Source organism: Thamnophis sirtalis, unplaced genomic scaffold (genome assembly GCF_051295495.1).
Source record: "Thamnophis sirtalis isolate CommonGarterSnake01/CBP01778 unplaced genomic scaffold, rThaSir2_p1.2 scaffold_4, whole genome shotgun sequence".
Lineage (NCBI taxonomy): Eukaryota > Metazoa > Chordata > Lepidosauria > Squamata > Natricidae > Thamnophis > Thamnophis sirtalis.
In genome coordinates, this window is record NW_028261384.1 from 140,652,179 (window position 1) to 140,669,742 (window position 17,564).

Below are 17,564 nucleotides of genomic sequence, written 5' to 3' on the forward strand. Positions count from 1 at the left end.
TCCTTGGGTCTATTCCTCATCCAACCTTGGTTTTGAGTTTCTTGTTGCTGATCTCCTTGGGGACAACCTGGTCCTTCGTGTTGAGTTCCCCCATTCCTGCCTTAGATCTTCTCCACTTGCCGTTGCAACTTCGGTAGAACCTCTCTACAGATATTGGTGTGGTATCTTCTGTAGAACTTCTAACTTTGTGTTGCTTCTGTCCATAGCCAGGATGCCATTCTACCTTCTGTAGACCTTCTAACTTTGAGTTCCTTGGGTCTACTCCTCATCCAACCTTGGTTTTGAGTTTCTTTTTGCTGATCTCCTTGGGGACAACATTGTCTTTCACTTGAGTCCCCCCACCCTCCCACATTTCTGCCTTAGATATTCTCCATTTTCTGGACACACAGCCAAGACACTACCCTATCTTCTGCAGAACTTCTACTTTTGAGATTCTTCAGTTTACTATTGGTCCAATTTTGCCTTTCAATATGTCTTCCTCCTGCTCTTCTTGGGGACAATCTTGTCCTTCACTTGTTCCCCCCCACAATTCCTGCCTCATATCTTCTCTATTTGCTGAATATATAGCCAGGATGCCATCCTACCTTCTGTAGACCTTCTAATTTTGAGTTCCTTGGGTCTATTCCTCATCCAACCTTGGTTTTGAGGGTGTTTTTTTTGCTGATCTCCTTGGGACAACATTGTCCTTCGCTTGAGTCCCCCCACTCCCACCCCCCACATTTCTGCCTTAGATATTCTCCATTTTGCTGGATACATAGCCAAGATACTGCCCTACCTTCTGTAGAACTTCTAATTTTGGGTTCCTTGGGTCTACTCTTCATCCACTCTTGCCTTTCATCCTTAGTTTGATGGCTTCCTCCTGCTCTCCTTGGGGACAATCTTGTCCTTCACTTGTTCCCCACACAATTCCTGCCTCATATCTTCTCCATTTGCTGAATATATAGCCAGGATGCCATCCTACCTTCTGTAGACCATCTAATTTTGAGTTCCTTGGGTCTATTCCTCATCCAACCTTGGTTTTGAGTTTCTTGTTGCTGATCTCCTTGGGGACAACCTGGTCTTTCACCTTGAGTTCCCCCATTCCTGCCTTAGATCTTCTCCACTTGCCGTTGTAACTTCGGTAGAATCTCTATACAGATGTTGGTGTGGTGTCTTCTGTAGAACTTCTAACTTTGTGTTCCTTCTGCCTATAGCCAGGATGCCATCCTACCTTCTGTAGACCTTCTAATTTTGAGTTCCTTGGGTCTATTCCTCATCCAACCTTGGTTTTGAGTTTCTTGTTGCTGATCTCCTTGGGGACAACCTGGTCCTTCGTGTTGAGTTCCACCATCCCCGCCTTGGAGCTTCTCGATTTGGTGGACACACAGCCAAGATATTGCCCTACCTTCTGTAGAACTTCTAATTTTGGGTTCCTTGGGTCTAACCTTGCCTTTTCATCCTTAGTTTGATGGCTTCCTCCTGCTCTCCTTGGGGACAATCCTGTCCTTCACTTGAGTTCCCCCTCCCCCCCATTCCTGCCTCTGGTGGATACATAGAACCTTCTGTAGACCTTCTAATTTTGGGTTCCTTGTGCGTCGCAACAGTTCGACTTTGCTGCCTGGATGCCCAATACGCCGGCCACTTTGAGACAGCCTCCGCCAACAGTCAAGGGCACAGCCTCCTTGAAGAGCATCTTGGAGACCTTCCCTGAAGTCAACTCCACCTGCGCCTTGTTGTCCCTGCTGTCCATCGTCAGCTACGAGCCAGGAGACCTGGTAAGTGCATCAGGAGGGTCAGAGGATGATAGCCAAGACAGAGAAACAACAATAGAACATTGGCCTTATGTTCTCGAAAATGTAGGAATGATCTCCTCTCAGTTGAGCTTCGGGTGCTTATATACGTCTTATATGAAAGTTTTCCGACATGACCCATTTTCCAGATATGTGGATTCTCCTCCCCAAATCCTTAGCAATATCTGCTCTCCTGGTTTTGGAATTCGAACGTAATTTCTAATGCTGGATATTTTCCCCCTTGTGGAAGACTGTGAAGCCATTACCATGGCAGCTCCACTGCGCTGTACAGTAGAAGCCATTTTACAACAGTACAGTAGAAGCCGTTTTAAGGCACAACAGGATTTATCTTAACAGAACACACACCCTGAGGGGTGTTAGGGATGTCTTACCCCCACCGTGTTTTTTTCTAGAGATTATTAATTCTCTATTCTATTCTATTCTATTCTATTCTATTAATTCTATATTGTATTATTCTATTAATGCTATATTTTATTATTTTATTCTTTCTATTAATTCTATATTTTATTATTCTATTCTACTATTCTATTCTATATTTTATTGTTCTATTCTATTCATTCTATATTTTATTATTCTGTTCTGTTCTATTCTATTCATTCTATATTTTATTATTCTATTCTATTCTATTAATTCTATATCTTATTATTCGGTTCTATTCTATTCTAGTCTATTCTATTAATTCTATATCATTATTCTGTTCTGTTCTATTCTATTCTATTAATTCTATATCTTATTATTTCTATTCTATTCTATTCCATTCCATTCCATTCTATTCTATTCTATTCCAGACTATTCTAGACTATTCTAGACTATTCTATTAATTCTATATCTTATTGTTCTGTTTTGTTGTATTCTATTCTATTATTAATTCTATATCTTATTATTTCTATTCTATTCCATTCCATTCCATTCCATTCCATTCCATTCCATTCCATTCTATTCTATTCTATTCTATTCTATTCTATTCTATTCTATTCTATTCTATTAATTCTATATCTTATTGTTAATTTCTGTTGTATTCTATTCTATTATTAATTCTATATCTTATTATTCTATTTTATTCTAGTCTATTAATTCTGTATCTTATTATTCTGTTCCGTTCCGTTCCATTCCATTCCATTCCATTCCATTCTATTCTACTCTATTAATTCTATATCTTATTGTTAATTTCTGTTGCATTCTATTCTATTCTATTATTAATTCTATATCTTATTATTCTAGTCTAGTCTAGTCTATTAATTCTGTATCTTATTATTCCGTTCCGTTCCATTCCATTCCATTCCATTCCATTCCATTCCATTCCATTCCATTCCATTCTATTCTATTCTATTCTACTCTATTAATTCTATATCTTATTGTTAATTTCTGTTGTATTCTATTCTATTATTAATTCTATATCTTATTATTCTATTCTATTCTATTCTATTAATTCTGTATCTTATTATTCCATTCCATTCCGTTCCGTTCCGTTCCGTTCCATTCCATTCCATTCCATTCCATTCTATTCTATTCTATTCTATTCTATTCTATTCTATTCTATTAATTCTATATCTTATTGTTAATTTCTGTTGTATTCTATTCTATTCTATTATTAATTCTATATCTTATTATTCTATTCTATTCTATTCTAGTCTATTAATTCTGTATCTTATTATTCTGTTCCATTCCGTTCCATTCCATTCCATTCTATTCTATTCTATTCTATTCTATTCTGAAACAGGCGCACCCTGGGGGTTTGAAGATCTGCTGGGCAGCCCCTCCGTAGCTGACCTTCTCCCTCTTTTTCCTCCTTCCAGAGACCTCTGGGCCACTACCCAGAAGAACATTTCACTGAGGAGATGCCCAAAAACCTCATTGCCGATTTCCGGAAACGCCTGGCGGTCATTTCCGAAGAAATTGAGGAGAGGAACCAAGCTTTGCCCATTGGCTACCACTATCTCGACCCTTCGCTGGTGCAAAACAGCGTCTCCATCTAACGGCCAAGCCCCACGCACCGCCGAAGGCAGAAGAAGAGAAGACGTTAGCTGGAATTTGATCACGTTTTTTGACCGTCGTGGGGGAAAAACCATCTTCTTTTCTGCCAACAAATTTTTAAAAAATGGGTGGTGGGGGGGACGAAGACTAGAGAGTGAGGGAAATTGGGCTATTTTTAGGTGGGTCCTTCACGGGGGGAAGGATGGGTTGGTGGGTGAACCAGAAGCGATTGCAAGAAATCCCCAAATGTTGTCTCCGGAATAAGGAAGGAAAAAGGATGGTATCCCTCGCGGGAATGAATGCTTTTGACTTCCAGAAACCCAATCCGACTGGTTCTCTTTTCTTTTCTTTTTGTTTTCATGTTTGATAGTTGGTAGTTGCAAAGTTTAGACCATGAGGATTAGAAACACCAGTTTAATCATCATAAATAACGCTGTGATCGCCTGGTAGTTGCAAAATTTAAGCCATGAGGACTAGAAACACCGGTTTAGTCATCATAAAGAACATCATGACCGCCTGGTAGCTGCAAAGTTTAAATCATGAGGACTAGAAATACTAGTTTAGTCGACATAAATAACAAGAAGCGTCGTGATGTCCCTCTGGTTGCAAAGGTGGAATCATGAGGACTAGAAACACTAGTTTAGTCATCATAGATAAGGTCGTGATCGCTTGGTAGTTGCAAAGTTTAAATCATGAGGGCCAGAAACACTAGTTTAGTCATCCTAGATAACAAGAAGCGTCATCATCCACAGATCAGTAAATTATATCCCATGTTGCTTTGATGTCTGCATATTTATATTCCTCTAATTGTTTCTCAACCTTGGCCCCTTTAAGACGGGTGGACTTCAACTCCCAGAATTCCCCAGCCAGCGTATCCGTTTCCCGTTTAATTGTCATTCCATCTAACCTTCAACCTTTTTATCAATGTAGCTTGTCATAGGTTATTCCCCACAGACACACACTTTTCTAAAATCAAGATATATTACGTCTACTGCATTCCCACTATCCATTAAGAAAGTTACCCTCTATGGCTGGCTGGGGAATTCTGGGAGTTGAAGTCCACAAATCTTAAAGTGGCCAAAGTGGCCTGATTTACGACTTGCGGACTTCAACTCCCAGAATTCCCCTGCCAGCTCTTTTATTTCCCACTTGGCTGAAGTCAAGATATATTACGCTTACTGCATACCCACCGCCTATTATGAAAGGTGTGCAAAGCAGGCGATCAAGGGAGTCCCATTTGTTCTTATCCTAGCCAGGCCTGAATTTTTAGCAAGGGGAATTCTGGGAGTTGAAGTCCGCCCATCTTAAAGGGGCCAACGCTGAGAAACATGGGCCTAATCACCGAAGCGGCATTCAGCCGGTTCGGACCGGTTTGCCTCAACCAGTCGTGGAAATTGCAAGTGGGGTTGGGCCCCCCCGGCGTTACGCCATCCTATTTAGGCACACGTGCACAGAAGGCCGGGCATGGGTATGGAAGGGGGCGAGCAGTCACGCGGAGAACGGTTGGTAACAAAATGTGAAGCCCCATCGATGCCGAATATGCTATGACTGGAAAAACTAACATATAAAAAGTGGTGGAAAAATTGTGAGCTGTTGTTGTTTTCATTTTTTGCAACTTCCTTCAAAACTGGGGAAAGTGGGGGGGGGAGAGAGATGGAGATAACAAAATTGTTTCATTTCCCCCCCCCTGCTGCGTCAACTGTTTCTTAGTCCCGCAATGAACTACGTTTCCCAGGGCCACCCCGGCGCTATGAAATATGTACAAACGCCTCGTTGGAATCTTATTAAAGTTGGATTATTCAGACGAGGATGTGAAACGGCTTCGGGCAGGGCTGAAGGAGGGGGAGGAATGACAAAAGATCTAGGCCAGGTGTGGGGTAGGGGGGTGGGTGGGGGAACTTGTTTCTCTTGTAGGTGGAAACCAGGTAGACCAGACGGAAAGCGCCACCGGATAAGATGAATTCTCCGTGATTGTCAAGCGACGTTGACAAAGAGTCTTGTAAATCTTGAAAGTATCATTCGTCCCCCGGTCTCTTTGACAGCCCGAGAAACTAGGGAGAGTTTTCTTTTTCCACCCCATTATACAGCTGTAGGCTAAGCCGTCCCTTATCTAACTTTCATCCGGCTCTCAAGGTCCTTCCTACATACAAAAAAAACTCCAGAACTAAAATCTGAAATCTGAAATCATTTGTCTAAAAACAGAGACGGGTTCTTGATGGCGTTACTACCAAAATATGTTGCATGCAGGCGCTCGCTTTGCTCTTGCGCACACCAGAGGTGCGCTCCGTGTAGGTGCAAATTTGCACTTAACAAGGTATGCGCGTGCGCACATTAAAAAAAGTGGGGGGGAATACATTTTTTTCAATGAAGATTGTTCTGCGCACGGGCAGAACAGAAAATCAAGATGGCACCGCCGGGGATAGAACCGTTACCGTCACGTGTCCGGCCGAGTTACTACCTATTTGGCTGAACTGGTACAAACCTTGAAGGTCATCTAGTCCAACCCTCCGCCCAAGCAGGAGACCCTACCCCATTTCTGACCGATGGCAGTCCAGTCTCTTCTTGAAAGCCTCCAGTGATGAAGCTCCCACAATTTCTGAATAACAGAATAAAAATAGAGCTGGAAGGGACCTTGGAGGTCATCTAGTCCAACCCCCTCTATCCACCCAAGCAGGACACCCTAAGGCCATTTCTGACAGAGGGCAGTCCGGTCTCTTCTTGAAAGCCTCCAGGGATGAAGCTCCCCCAACTTCCGGAGGCAACTTCTGTTCCACGGGTTGATGGTTCTCACCGTCAGAAAATTCCTCCTTATTTCCAGGTTGAATCTCTCCTTGTTCAGTTTCCACCCATCATTCCTTGTCTGGCCTTGGGGTGTCCCCAGAATAACGTTGTGAGACCCAATCTGAGTTGGTCGTTGGAACCAAGGTTTATTCTTCCAAGCTTTCACGCTGGAGCCCATCCTCAGAAAACTTCAGAATCTGCGCACCAAACTGTTCTACGCAGTGTATTCTAATCAATCAATCAATCAATCAATCAGAATAGAGCTGGACGGGACTTTGGAGGTCTTCTAGTCCAACCCCCTGCTCAATCAGCAGACCATATCCCACTTTAGACAAATGGTTAGCCCAGCCTCTTCTTAAAAACCTCCAGTGATGTAACACCAGCAATCTCTGGTGGCAGGCTGTTCCACTGATTAATTGTCCTCACGGTTAGGAAGTTTCTCCTTAATTCCAAGTTGCTTCTCTCCTTATTTAATATATATTTTTTATTTCTTTTTAATTTTCAAAACAGACACAACACAAAGAATCCTCCTTCTTTACAAACTGTAGAAAGTGTATCAGTTGCTTACAAAAGACTTCCGTGAATCTCTTCCACAGTCATCAACCATAATTCATATTAGCTCAAGTATTTTAACTCAGATATATTTATACCTAGTACCATCATCATACCTCCGTTTTCATTTGACTATCATTGTTTAAAGGAGCCAAGGTGGCGCAGTGGTTAAATGCAGCACTGCAGGCTACTGCTAGATCAGCAGGTCAGCGGTTCAAATCTCACCGGCTCAGGGTTGACTCAGCCTTCCATCCTTCCGAGGTGGGTAAAATGAGGACCCAGATTGTTGGGGGCAATATGCTGACTCTCTGTAAACCGCTTAGAGAGGCCTGAAAGGCCTATGAAGCGGTATATAAGTCTACTGCTATTCCTATTGCTATTGCTATTTAAACATCCTTCGTCATAAAATATATCAAGATTTAAAACATAACCACATCCTGGCATTTCATTTGCTATTTCTAATATCCTCCAATAACACGGAATCCTTATGGCCTATTCTGGCTAAACATCCATAATATTTAGTAACAAAAATTTCTAATCCTCCTTTCCAAATCACTGTTTACAATTTACGTCCAGTTTCCTTATGTTGTATCCATGCATCTATATCTATATCATCTATATCTATATATCTATATATCTATATATCTATATATCTATATATCTATATATCTATATATCTATATATCTATATATCTATATATCTATATATCTATATATCTATATATCTATCTCTATCTCTATCTCTATCTCTATCTCTATCTCTATCTCTATCTCTATCTCTATCTATCTATCATCTATCTATCTATCTATCTATCTATCTATCTATCTATCTATCTATCTATCTATCTATCGTGTCACAATCCCTGGTATGCCCAAATATGGGAGGAAGCCTACTGCTTCCTTTCTCTGTCTATCTGCTCACCCCAGGAGACCATCCAGACAGAAAGCCATCATTTTTACTGTTGCCTTTGTTACATTTGTGTTGCATTTGTGCTGATAAATAAATAAAGGGAGACTAGTATAGATCTATTTCAAGCTATTTAGCTCTCATCAGCTAGCCATACCCTTCCTGGGATTCGAACCTGGGCTATATTACATCTTAGGCAGACGTCTTAGCCATTAAGCCACAGGCTCTCCTCCTTATCAGCTGAAGCCAGGGAAGAAGGTATATATTTAGTGTCACTACCCCTGGTATACCCCAATTATGGGAGGAAGCTAACTGCTTCCATTATCTGTCAATCGGCTCGTCACAAGAGTCCATCACAACAGAAACCCAATATTTTTACTGTTGCCTTTGTTACATTTGTGTTGCATTTGTGCTGATAAATAAATAAAGGGAGACTAGTATAGATCTATTTCAAGCTATTTAGCTCTCATCAGCTGGCCACACCCTTACTGGGATTTGAACCTGGGCTGTGTTACATATTAGGCAGTTGTGTTAGCTATTAGGCCACAGGCTCTCCTCCTTTATCAGCTAAGCCATATATATACACATTGTTATCACTATCCCTCCTTTATTTGACTGTGTCCTTTATCATAACATTTCCCCCACAATAAACAAAACTTAACTAAATTTAACTTAATTCTTTTTAAATTAACCTTTATATATAAAACCAAAAGAATTTCTAATCTTCCTTTCATAGGTACCATTCAATATTCATATCCAATTATTACTTATCGTAGCAATACATATATATACATTATTGTTATCATTATCAATTATTTATTTAACTATATCTATTGTCACTAAATTTCACTAAAATTTAGTCAGCACCTCTCCATTAGATAATTAGAAAAGAAAGACCACGAGACTCCATGCGTGGAAATCAAGTGTACTTTTACTAATTATAAATGATTAAAGGCATAGCGAAGCGAAGTCTGATTATTTAGGCGCGAAAGCGATTGATATATAGAATAGCCCATTCCCCTCCCCTTGGCATCACAGTTACAGTCCAATCATAATTCTCCCAAGTGTCAGGTGCGAGATAACTTCAAAAGGCATCACGACGATGGAATGTCGGTGCCGTTAGTCCTGGCGGGAAACTCCCACGCATGCGTAGTCCGATCAGCAGCTGAACTCCAGAACCTTCCTCCAGCACAAAGAGTAACCCCTCCCAAATACCATGCCCTCCCTCCCCGCTTCATGGCAGCCGAAGCAACAGCAAAGCAGAGGCTGACAGTTTGCTTCCTCCCGCAATCCAGGTTGCTGTAGCGGTGGAAGTGATGTGCCAGTGCCTGGAAGCTGTTAGGGTCTGGATGGGAATGAACAAACTCGCACTCAATCCTGACAAGACCGAATGGCTGTGGATGTTGCCCCCTAAGGACAGCCCAGCTTGTCCGTCCTTAAGCCTGGGAGGAGAAAATCTGCTCCCCTCAGAGAGGGTCCGCAACTTGGGGGTCCTCCTGGATCTGCAGCTGACGTTAGAACATTACCTGTCGGCTGTGACCAGGGGGGCCTTTGCCCAGGTTCACCTGGTGCACCAGTTGCGGCCCTATTTGGACCGGGAGGCACTTCAAACAGTCACTCACGCCCTCGTCACCTCAAGACTGGATTACTGTAATGCGCTCTACTTGGGGCTGCCCCTGAAAAGTGTTCGGAGACTACAATTAGTCCAGAATGCAGCCGCGCGAGCGATACTGAGTGTACCAAGGGGTTCCACCACAAAACCGCGTTTGACTAAACCGCGCTCGACGAAACTGCGTAGCTGACGTCATCACAGGGCGACAACAACGCGGAGACAGAAGCACGCTGTAAACGCTAAACCTAAAATTAACCCCTAAACCTAAACTTAACCCCCTAAACCTAATCCTAATCCTAACCCTAACCCTAACCCTAACCCTAACCCTAACCCTAACCCTAACCCTAACCCTAACCCTAACCCTAACCCTAACCCTAACCCTAACCCTAACCCTAACCCTAACCCTAACCCTAACCCTAACCCTAACCTTTAACCTAACCCTAAACCTAACCCTTAGCCTAACCCTAAACCTAATCCTAATCCTAACCCTTAACCTAACCCTAATCCTAACCCTAACCCTTAACCTAACCCTAACCCTAACCCTAACCCTAACCCTAACCCTAAACCTAACCCTAAACCTAACCCTAAACCTAACCCTTAACCTAACCCTAACCCTAACCCTAACCCTAAACCTAACCCTAACCCTAACCCTAACCCTAACCCTAACCCTAACCCTAACCCTAACCCTAACCCTAACCCTAACCCTAACCCTTAACCTAACCCTAAACCTAACCCTTAACCTAACCCTAAACCTAACCCTAAACCTAACCCTAAACCTAACCCTTACCTTAACTTGAATCGGCTTGCTTTCAAAGCGCTATTTAAAGCGGCCTTCTTTCTCCGCGCTCGCTGTTGTCGCCCTGTTGATGACATCAGCGACGCGGTTTAATCGGGCGCGCTTTAGTCGAGCGCGGTTTTGTCGTGCCACGGTACCAAGATACACCCACAGTACACCTATCCTCCGCGAGCTGCACTGGCTTCCCATTGGTCTCCGAGCACGATTCAAGGTGCTGGTTATCACCTTTAAAGCCCTACATGGCCTAGGACCCGGATATCTACGAGACCGTCTTCTGCCGCATACCTCCCTAAGACCGATAAGATCGCACAGGATGGGCCTTCTCCAGGTGCCATCAGCTGGACAATACCGGCTGGCGACGCCTCGGAGTAGGGCCTTCTCTGTTGCCGCTCCGGCCCTATGGAACGAGCTACCCCCAGAGATCCGGACCCTCCCCACTCTCATGGCCTTCCGTAAAGCTATCAAAACCTGGCTTTTCCGGCAGGCCTGGGGCTGTTGACCTCTGGATTGAGGTCCAGCCCCGCTTAGCCTGGGTGCATGGTGTGTTTCTTTTAAATTTGTTGTGTTTTATTTGTTTTTAATCTTTCTTAATATTTCTTATTTCTCTAAGCCGCCCGGAGTCCTCCGGGATTGGGCGGCCTATAAATTCAATAAATGGAAATGGGAATGAATGATCAATTTCCATCTGTTATTTTAGTCTCCAATATTTACATTGATATTTTATTATATTAATATAATATGTATATATGTATGCGGTTCCTGGTTGTGTGTAGCTTTTAGTTGTTAATTACTAGTAGTCCACTAAGTTGTCATTTCCTTATGCCCTTGGCTCCTAAGTACCCCTTAGGCTGGTAGTAAATCAGCTCCGTAAGTACCAGGCAGGTGGCACAAGGAAGCAAGAACTAACAACTTAATGGCCAACGGCACCAACACCCTAATTAACAACTGAAAGCTACACACATCCAGGAAGTAGAAATACAACGAGAGAACAACCCAGTAGAAGAATGTGGGTTGGACCGCATCACCACCAGATGGATTCGTAACCGGCTGACCAACCGCACTCAACGTGGAGTCCTCAATGGAACTGCATCTTCATGGAGGGAGGGATGCAGTGGAGGACCCCAAGCCTCTGTTTTAGGCCCAGTAGGACTCGTCAACATCTTCATCAATGACTTGGATGAGGGGATAAATGGGGAACTCATCCAATTTGCAGATGACACCAAGCTGGCAGGAATAGCCAACACTCCAGAAGACAAGCTTAAGATACAGAAGGATCTGGACAAACTTGAACATTGGGCACTATCTAACAAAATGAAATTTAAGAGTGAAAAGAGTAAGGTTCTACATTTAGGCAAGAAACACGAAATGCACAGGGACGGTATAGGTGGTATCTTGCTCAATAGTAGTAACTGGGAGGGGGATCTTGGAGTCCTAGTAGACAACCATTTAAATAGGAGCCAGCTGTGTGCAGCAGCTGCCAAAAAAGCCAACACAGTTCTAGGCTGCGTCAACAGAGGGAGAGAATCAAGATCACGGTGAAGGGTTAATACCACTGGTAAGGCCACACTTGGAATACGACATTCAGTTTTGTCACACAATATTTTTATTTCCATTTCATTCTATACAATCACATGTTTACTGTGCATAACCGGAGCATGTAACATTGAGTAATAAACACAGCCTTCACTTATATAGAAAATGCCCCCTACAATACAAACCCAATATACCACCTTGGCCCACCGTACACCCTCTTTCAACCCCCCTCCAACTTTCATTCTTCCTTCTTACATACCCCTCTACTACCTACTTCCGCTCCCCCTCTATCACTCCCTCTCTTCATCCATTCCCTCCCTTCCTTCTCCTCCTCCTCTCTCTCACCCTCTCCACCCTCCTTCTTCTTTCGCTCAACTCCTCCCTTCGGTTTACTCCTATTACCTTCCAAGATATTCAGCTTGTTCTATTTTAACACTAACATGAAAAAGCCACAGTGTACAAGTGCAATCATATACTTTAGAATTTAACACATATTATATTTCCCCCCTCCCCCTAGAACCCCACCTCCCTTCCCTCCCCCCGACTTCCCAGAGCCCATACACGGTATAACTTTTTAACGACATTCAGTTTTGGTCGTCATGATGTAGAAACGATGTGGAGACTCTAGAAAGAGTGCAGAGAAGAGCAACAAAGAGGATTAGGGGACTGGAGGCTAAAACATAATGAAGAACAGTTGCAGGAACTGGGGATGTCTAGTTGAATGAAAAGAAGGACTAGGGGAGACATGATAGCAGCCTTCCAATATCTCAGGGGTTGCCCCAAAGAAGAGGGAGTCAAGCTATTCTCCAAGGCACCGGAGGGTAGAACAAGAAGCAATGGGTGGAAACTAATCCAGGAGAGAAGCAAGCTAAATTTCTTGACAATGAGGACAATTAACCTGTGGAACAACTTGCCACCAGAACTTGTGGCTTCTCCATCACTGGAGGTTTTTAAGGAGAGATTGGGCGATCCCTTGCCTGGAATGGTCCTATAAGGTTTCCTGCCGGAGCAAAGGGTTGGGCTAGAAGACCTCCGAGGTCCCTTTTGACTCTGTCATTATTCTGTATGCTTAATTCTGAAGGTTAAGGTGTGGGTGGTTGTGCTGCCTCCGAGCGCCGCCACGACCCTGCGGGGTAGACAGGACGAACCCAAAATCCACCCAAGATATTAATTCCTTCCTCTTGAACGCGGGGAAACTAAATTCACAATTTCTTCCATTCTGGAAATTTCAATCTCCAGATGTTTTTCACCTTCTTGTCCTACAAAACATCTGAAACCGACCTAGATTTTTAAGAGCCTTTCCTTGTCTGGTGTCCTCAGGCACTGATGGATAACAACGCCCATCATCCTCTACAGACTGGCATTTAAAACCCAGCAGGTGCCAGCTTTGGGGATAGAACGGAATGGAATAGCAATGGGAATGGAATAAGGATAAGGATAGGGATAGGGATAGGGATAGGGATAGGGATAGGGATAGGGATAGGGATAGGGATAGGGATAGGAATTAGGATAGAATAGGATGGAATAAGATAGAATAGAATAGAATAGAATAGAATAGAATAGAATAGGATAGGATAGGATAGGATAGGATAGGATAGGATAGGATAGAATTAGAATGGAATGGAATGGAATAGGAATAGGATAAGGATAAGGAAAGAAGAGGAATAGGAATAGGAATACGAATATAGGAATTAGGATAGAATAGGATAGGATAGGATAGAATAGAATAGAATAGAATAGAATAGAATTAGAATGGAATGGAATAGGAATAGGAATAGGAATAGGAATAGGAATAGGAATAGGAATAGGAATTAGGATAGAATAGGATAGAATAGAATAGAATTAGAATGGAATGGAATAGGAATAGGATAAGGATAAGGAAATAAGAGGAATAGGAATAGGAATAGGAATGGGAATAGGAATAGGAATTAGGATAGAATAGGATAGGATAGGATAGGATAGGATAGGATAGAATAGAATTAGAATGGAATGGAATAGGAATAGGAATTAGGAAAGAATAGGATAGAATAGGATAGAATAGAATAGAATAGAATAGAATTATAATGAAATGGAATAGGAATAGGATAAGGATAATAAAAGAAGAAGAATAGGAATAGGAATTAGGATAGAATAGAATAGAATGGAATGGAATGGAATAGGAATAGGAATAGGAATAGGAATAGGAATAGGAATAGGAATAGGAATAGGAATAGGAATAGGAATAGGAAAAGGATAAGGATAAGGATAAGGATAAGAATAAGAATAAGAATAAGAATAAGGATAAGGATAAGGATAGAATAGGAATAAGGATAGGATAGGATAGGATAGAATAGGATAGAATAAGATAGAATAGAAGAGAAGAGAATTAGAATGGAATAGGATAAGGATAAGGATAAGGATAAGGATAAGGATAAGGATAAGGATAAGGATAAGGATAAGGATAAGGATAAGGATAGAATAGGAATAGGAATAGGAATAGGAATAGGAATAGGAATAGGAAAAGGATAAGAATAATAGGAATAGACTAGACTAGAATAATAGAATAGAAAAGGTGTAGGCAGGGTCTCCTGCTTGAGCAGGGGGTTGGACTAGATGACCTTCGAGGTCCCTTCCAACTCTGCTCATCTCGGTTCATCTCTGTTGTCGCCCAAATCTCCTGGAGGGGGAGGGGTTCTTTATCAGGGAAGGCTGGGCTGGATTCCGACTCCCAAGCCAGCCTTCACAAAGTCAAAGCAAGCCGTGTGAAGGCAGCTCAAACCCGACATGAAATCCCAATTACGTCGGGCAGACTTTGGGAAAAAAAAATAAACCTTGGGTTTATTAAAACCAGCAGCTGGCTGGGATGTAAGGCTTCCTCTTTGAAACCCAACAGGTGAAGAGTGACAGACAGCCTCTTGGCCATCTTCGAGCCAGAAGCCTTCAATTAAACCTGGTTTAATTATTGTTAAAATTATACTCTGCAGCGGGAAGAAGAAAGAGGAACGTCAAATCAAAGGGATGGCCAGCTGATTAATTCTTCGGGGCCCGCCCTGCTGGCTTCCTTGGCATTTAATCATCCCTTCCGTGCAATGCTGTTTATTCCCATTTCATAGCTGGCACAACTGAGAGCACAAAATGGGTCAGAGAAGATGCATTTGAACCCAGGACCCAAGTGGATCTCTCCGGAAAGCAAAAAAAAAAAAAAAAAAGGCCTGTTAGAATTGTAGAGGTTTTTGCCACCGTTGTTAAGTGAATCCCCATCGTTGTTAAGTTGGTAACGCGGTTGTTAAGCGAATTGCCCATGGACTTTGATTGTCCGAAGGTCGCAAAACGGAATGCTGCAACCGTCATAAATACGAATCGGTGCCCAAGCACCTGAATTTTTGATCACGTGACCAGGGGCATGCTGTGACGGTCGTTAAGTGTGAAAAACAACCCTAAGTCTCTTTTTTTCCCGGGCTGGGACAACGGTCATTAAACGAACGGTCGTAGGCCGAGGACTGTCTGCAGGCGTGAAAATCTCCAGAGTTCTGCCATAATATAGGTTGCAAGTCCTCGACTTACAACAAGTTCACTTAGTGACCGTGCAAAATTGCAACAGCCCTGAAAAAAAGGGACGGATGACTTACGACTGTTGTTCATCCTTATGACCGTTGCAGCATTCCCCAGGATCACATGATTTATATATTCGTATGCTTGGCAACGGACTCACATTTATGACGGTTGCAGTGTCCCAGGGTCACACGATCAACAGCTCTGTGTGTGTGTTTGTGTGTGTGGGTTCCAGCATAACTCTGGAGCGCCTGGAGCAATTTCAACCAAACATGGTACACAGATGACTTACTCTCTGGAAACAAATATTGTGGGGGTAAGACAGCCCTAACAACCCCTTTGTGGGTGTGGGTGTGGATGTTCTGTTAAGATACAGCCTGTTGTGCCTTAAAATGGCTTCTACTGTACTGCTGCAAAACGGCTTCTTTGGCATAGCGCAGTGGAGTTGCCGTGGTAAACGGCTTCACAGTACTCCACAAGGGGGCTCCCTCTGGTAAGGAGGAAAATCCAACATTAGAAATTACGTTTGGTCTGGATATTTCCCCCCTATAAATAAATAGTACGTCTAGTACCTCTTAAAAACTGGAGCCATTCCCACCCCGTGCTCAAAAACCCGAGCGGCATAACTGAGGATAAATAAAATAAAATAAAATAAAAGGCCTGTGGATCAGATTTTGCAATGATGCAAAGCTAGGAGAGGCCTAGATACGCCCAGGAGGATTAAAAACCAGGTTTTCTGGCTGAGATTTAAACCGTAAAAGTCAGTTTGATGGTAATTATTATGGAAGGCGTGGGTTTAAAAAAAAAAAAAAAAAGATACGTCTCTGTGTTTCCAAAAGGAGTAGGAGGATTTTAGCCGGTCCCAAAATGTGTGTGAAAACTTCTACATCTGACACTAGAAGACAGCTGAGTACTTTCTACAATAGGCCGTTATTCGTGCGGGAGGGTGCCCTGGAGGTCATTTAGTACAACCAGCGGTGGGTTTCACATTTTGTTACCACCGGTTCGCCCTGCACACGGCTGCTTCACAGGCACCCAAGCCCCTTCCGCGCACGTGCCCTGCCTTCCGTGCATGTGCTGTGTTTGTGCGCACGCCTTCCGTACATGCGTTCTGGCCTCAAAAACACGCCTAAATAGGACAGCATAGAGTCGGGGCGATTTCCACTATCTGTTCGAGAGAACGAGTCCAAACCGGCTGAATATCTCCTCTGAGTTCCGGTCTCAAAAATGTCCCTAAATAGGACAGCATAGAGCTGAGGTGATTTCCGCTATCTGTTTGGGCGAACCGGTACGAACCGGCTGAATATCTCCTCTGAGTTCCACCCCCCAAAACATGCCTAAATAGGACAGCATAGAGCTGAGGTGATTTCCGCTATCTGTTTGGGCGAACCGGTACGAATTGGCTGAATATTTCCTCTGAGTTCCCGCCTCAAAAATGTGCCTAAATAGGGCAACATGGAGCTGAGGCGATTTCCGCTATCCATTTGGGCGAACCGGTACGAACCGGCTGAATATTTCCTCTGAGTTCCGGCCCCAAAAATGTGCCTAAATAGGACAACATAGAGCTGAGGTGATTTCCACTATCCGTTTGAGCGAACCAGTACAAACCGGCTGAATATTTCCTCTGAGTTCCCGCCTCAAAAACGTGCCTAAATAGGACAACATAGAGCTGAGGAGATTTTCGCTATCCATTTGGGTGAACCAGTACGAACCGGCTGAATATCTCCTCTGAGTTCCAGCCCCCAAAACATGCTTAAATAGGACAGCATAGAGCTGAGGTGATTTCCGCTATCTGTTTGGGCGAACCGGTACAAATTGGCTGAATATCTCCTCTGAGTTCCCGCCTCAAAAATGTGCCTAAATAGTACAGCATAGAGCTGAGGTGATTTCCGCTATCTGTTTGGGCGAACCGGTACGAATTGGCTGAATATTTCCTCTGAGTTCCCGCCTCAAAAATGTGCCTAAATCGGGCAACATGGAGCTGAGGCAATTTCCGCTATCCATTTGGGCGAACTGGTACGAACCGGCTGAATATTTCCTCTGAGTTCCGGCCCCAAAAATGTGCCTAAATAGGACAACATAGAGCTG

General features: G+C 43.1%; 1 protein-coding gene across 1 annotated transcript in view; it reads left to right on the top strand.

Moving 5' to 3' along the window:
- LOC148046920 (hydroperoxide isomerase ALOXE3-like) overlaps positions 1-3,883 on the top strand; it is a 30,996-nt gene extending 27,113 nt beyond the window's left edge. The window contains exons 13-14 of the mRNA XM_087712121.1: positions 1,584-1,754; positions 3,587-3,883. Coding sequence (XP_087568247.1) covers positions 1,584-1,754; positions 3,587-3,766 — 351 coding nt within the window. The 3' untranslated portion in view covers positions 3,767-3,883. The remainder of the gene's footprint in view (positions 1-1,583; positions 1,755-3,586) is intronic.
- Positions 3,884-17,564: the final 13,681 nt, after the last annotated feature.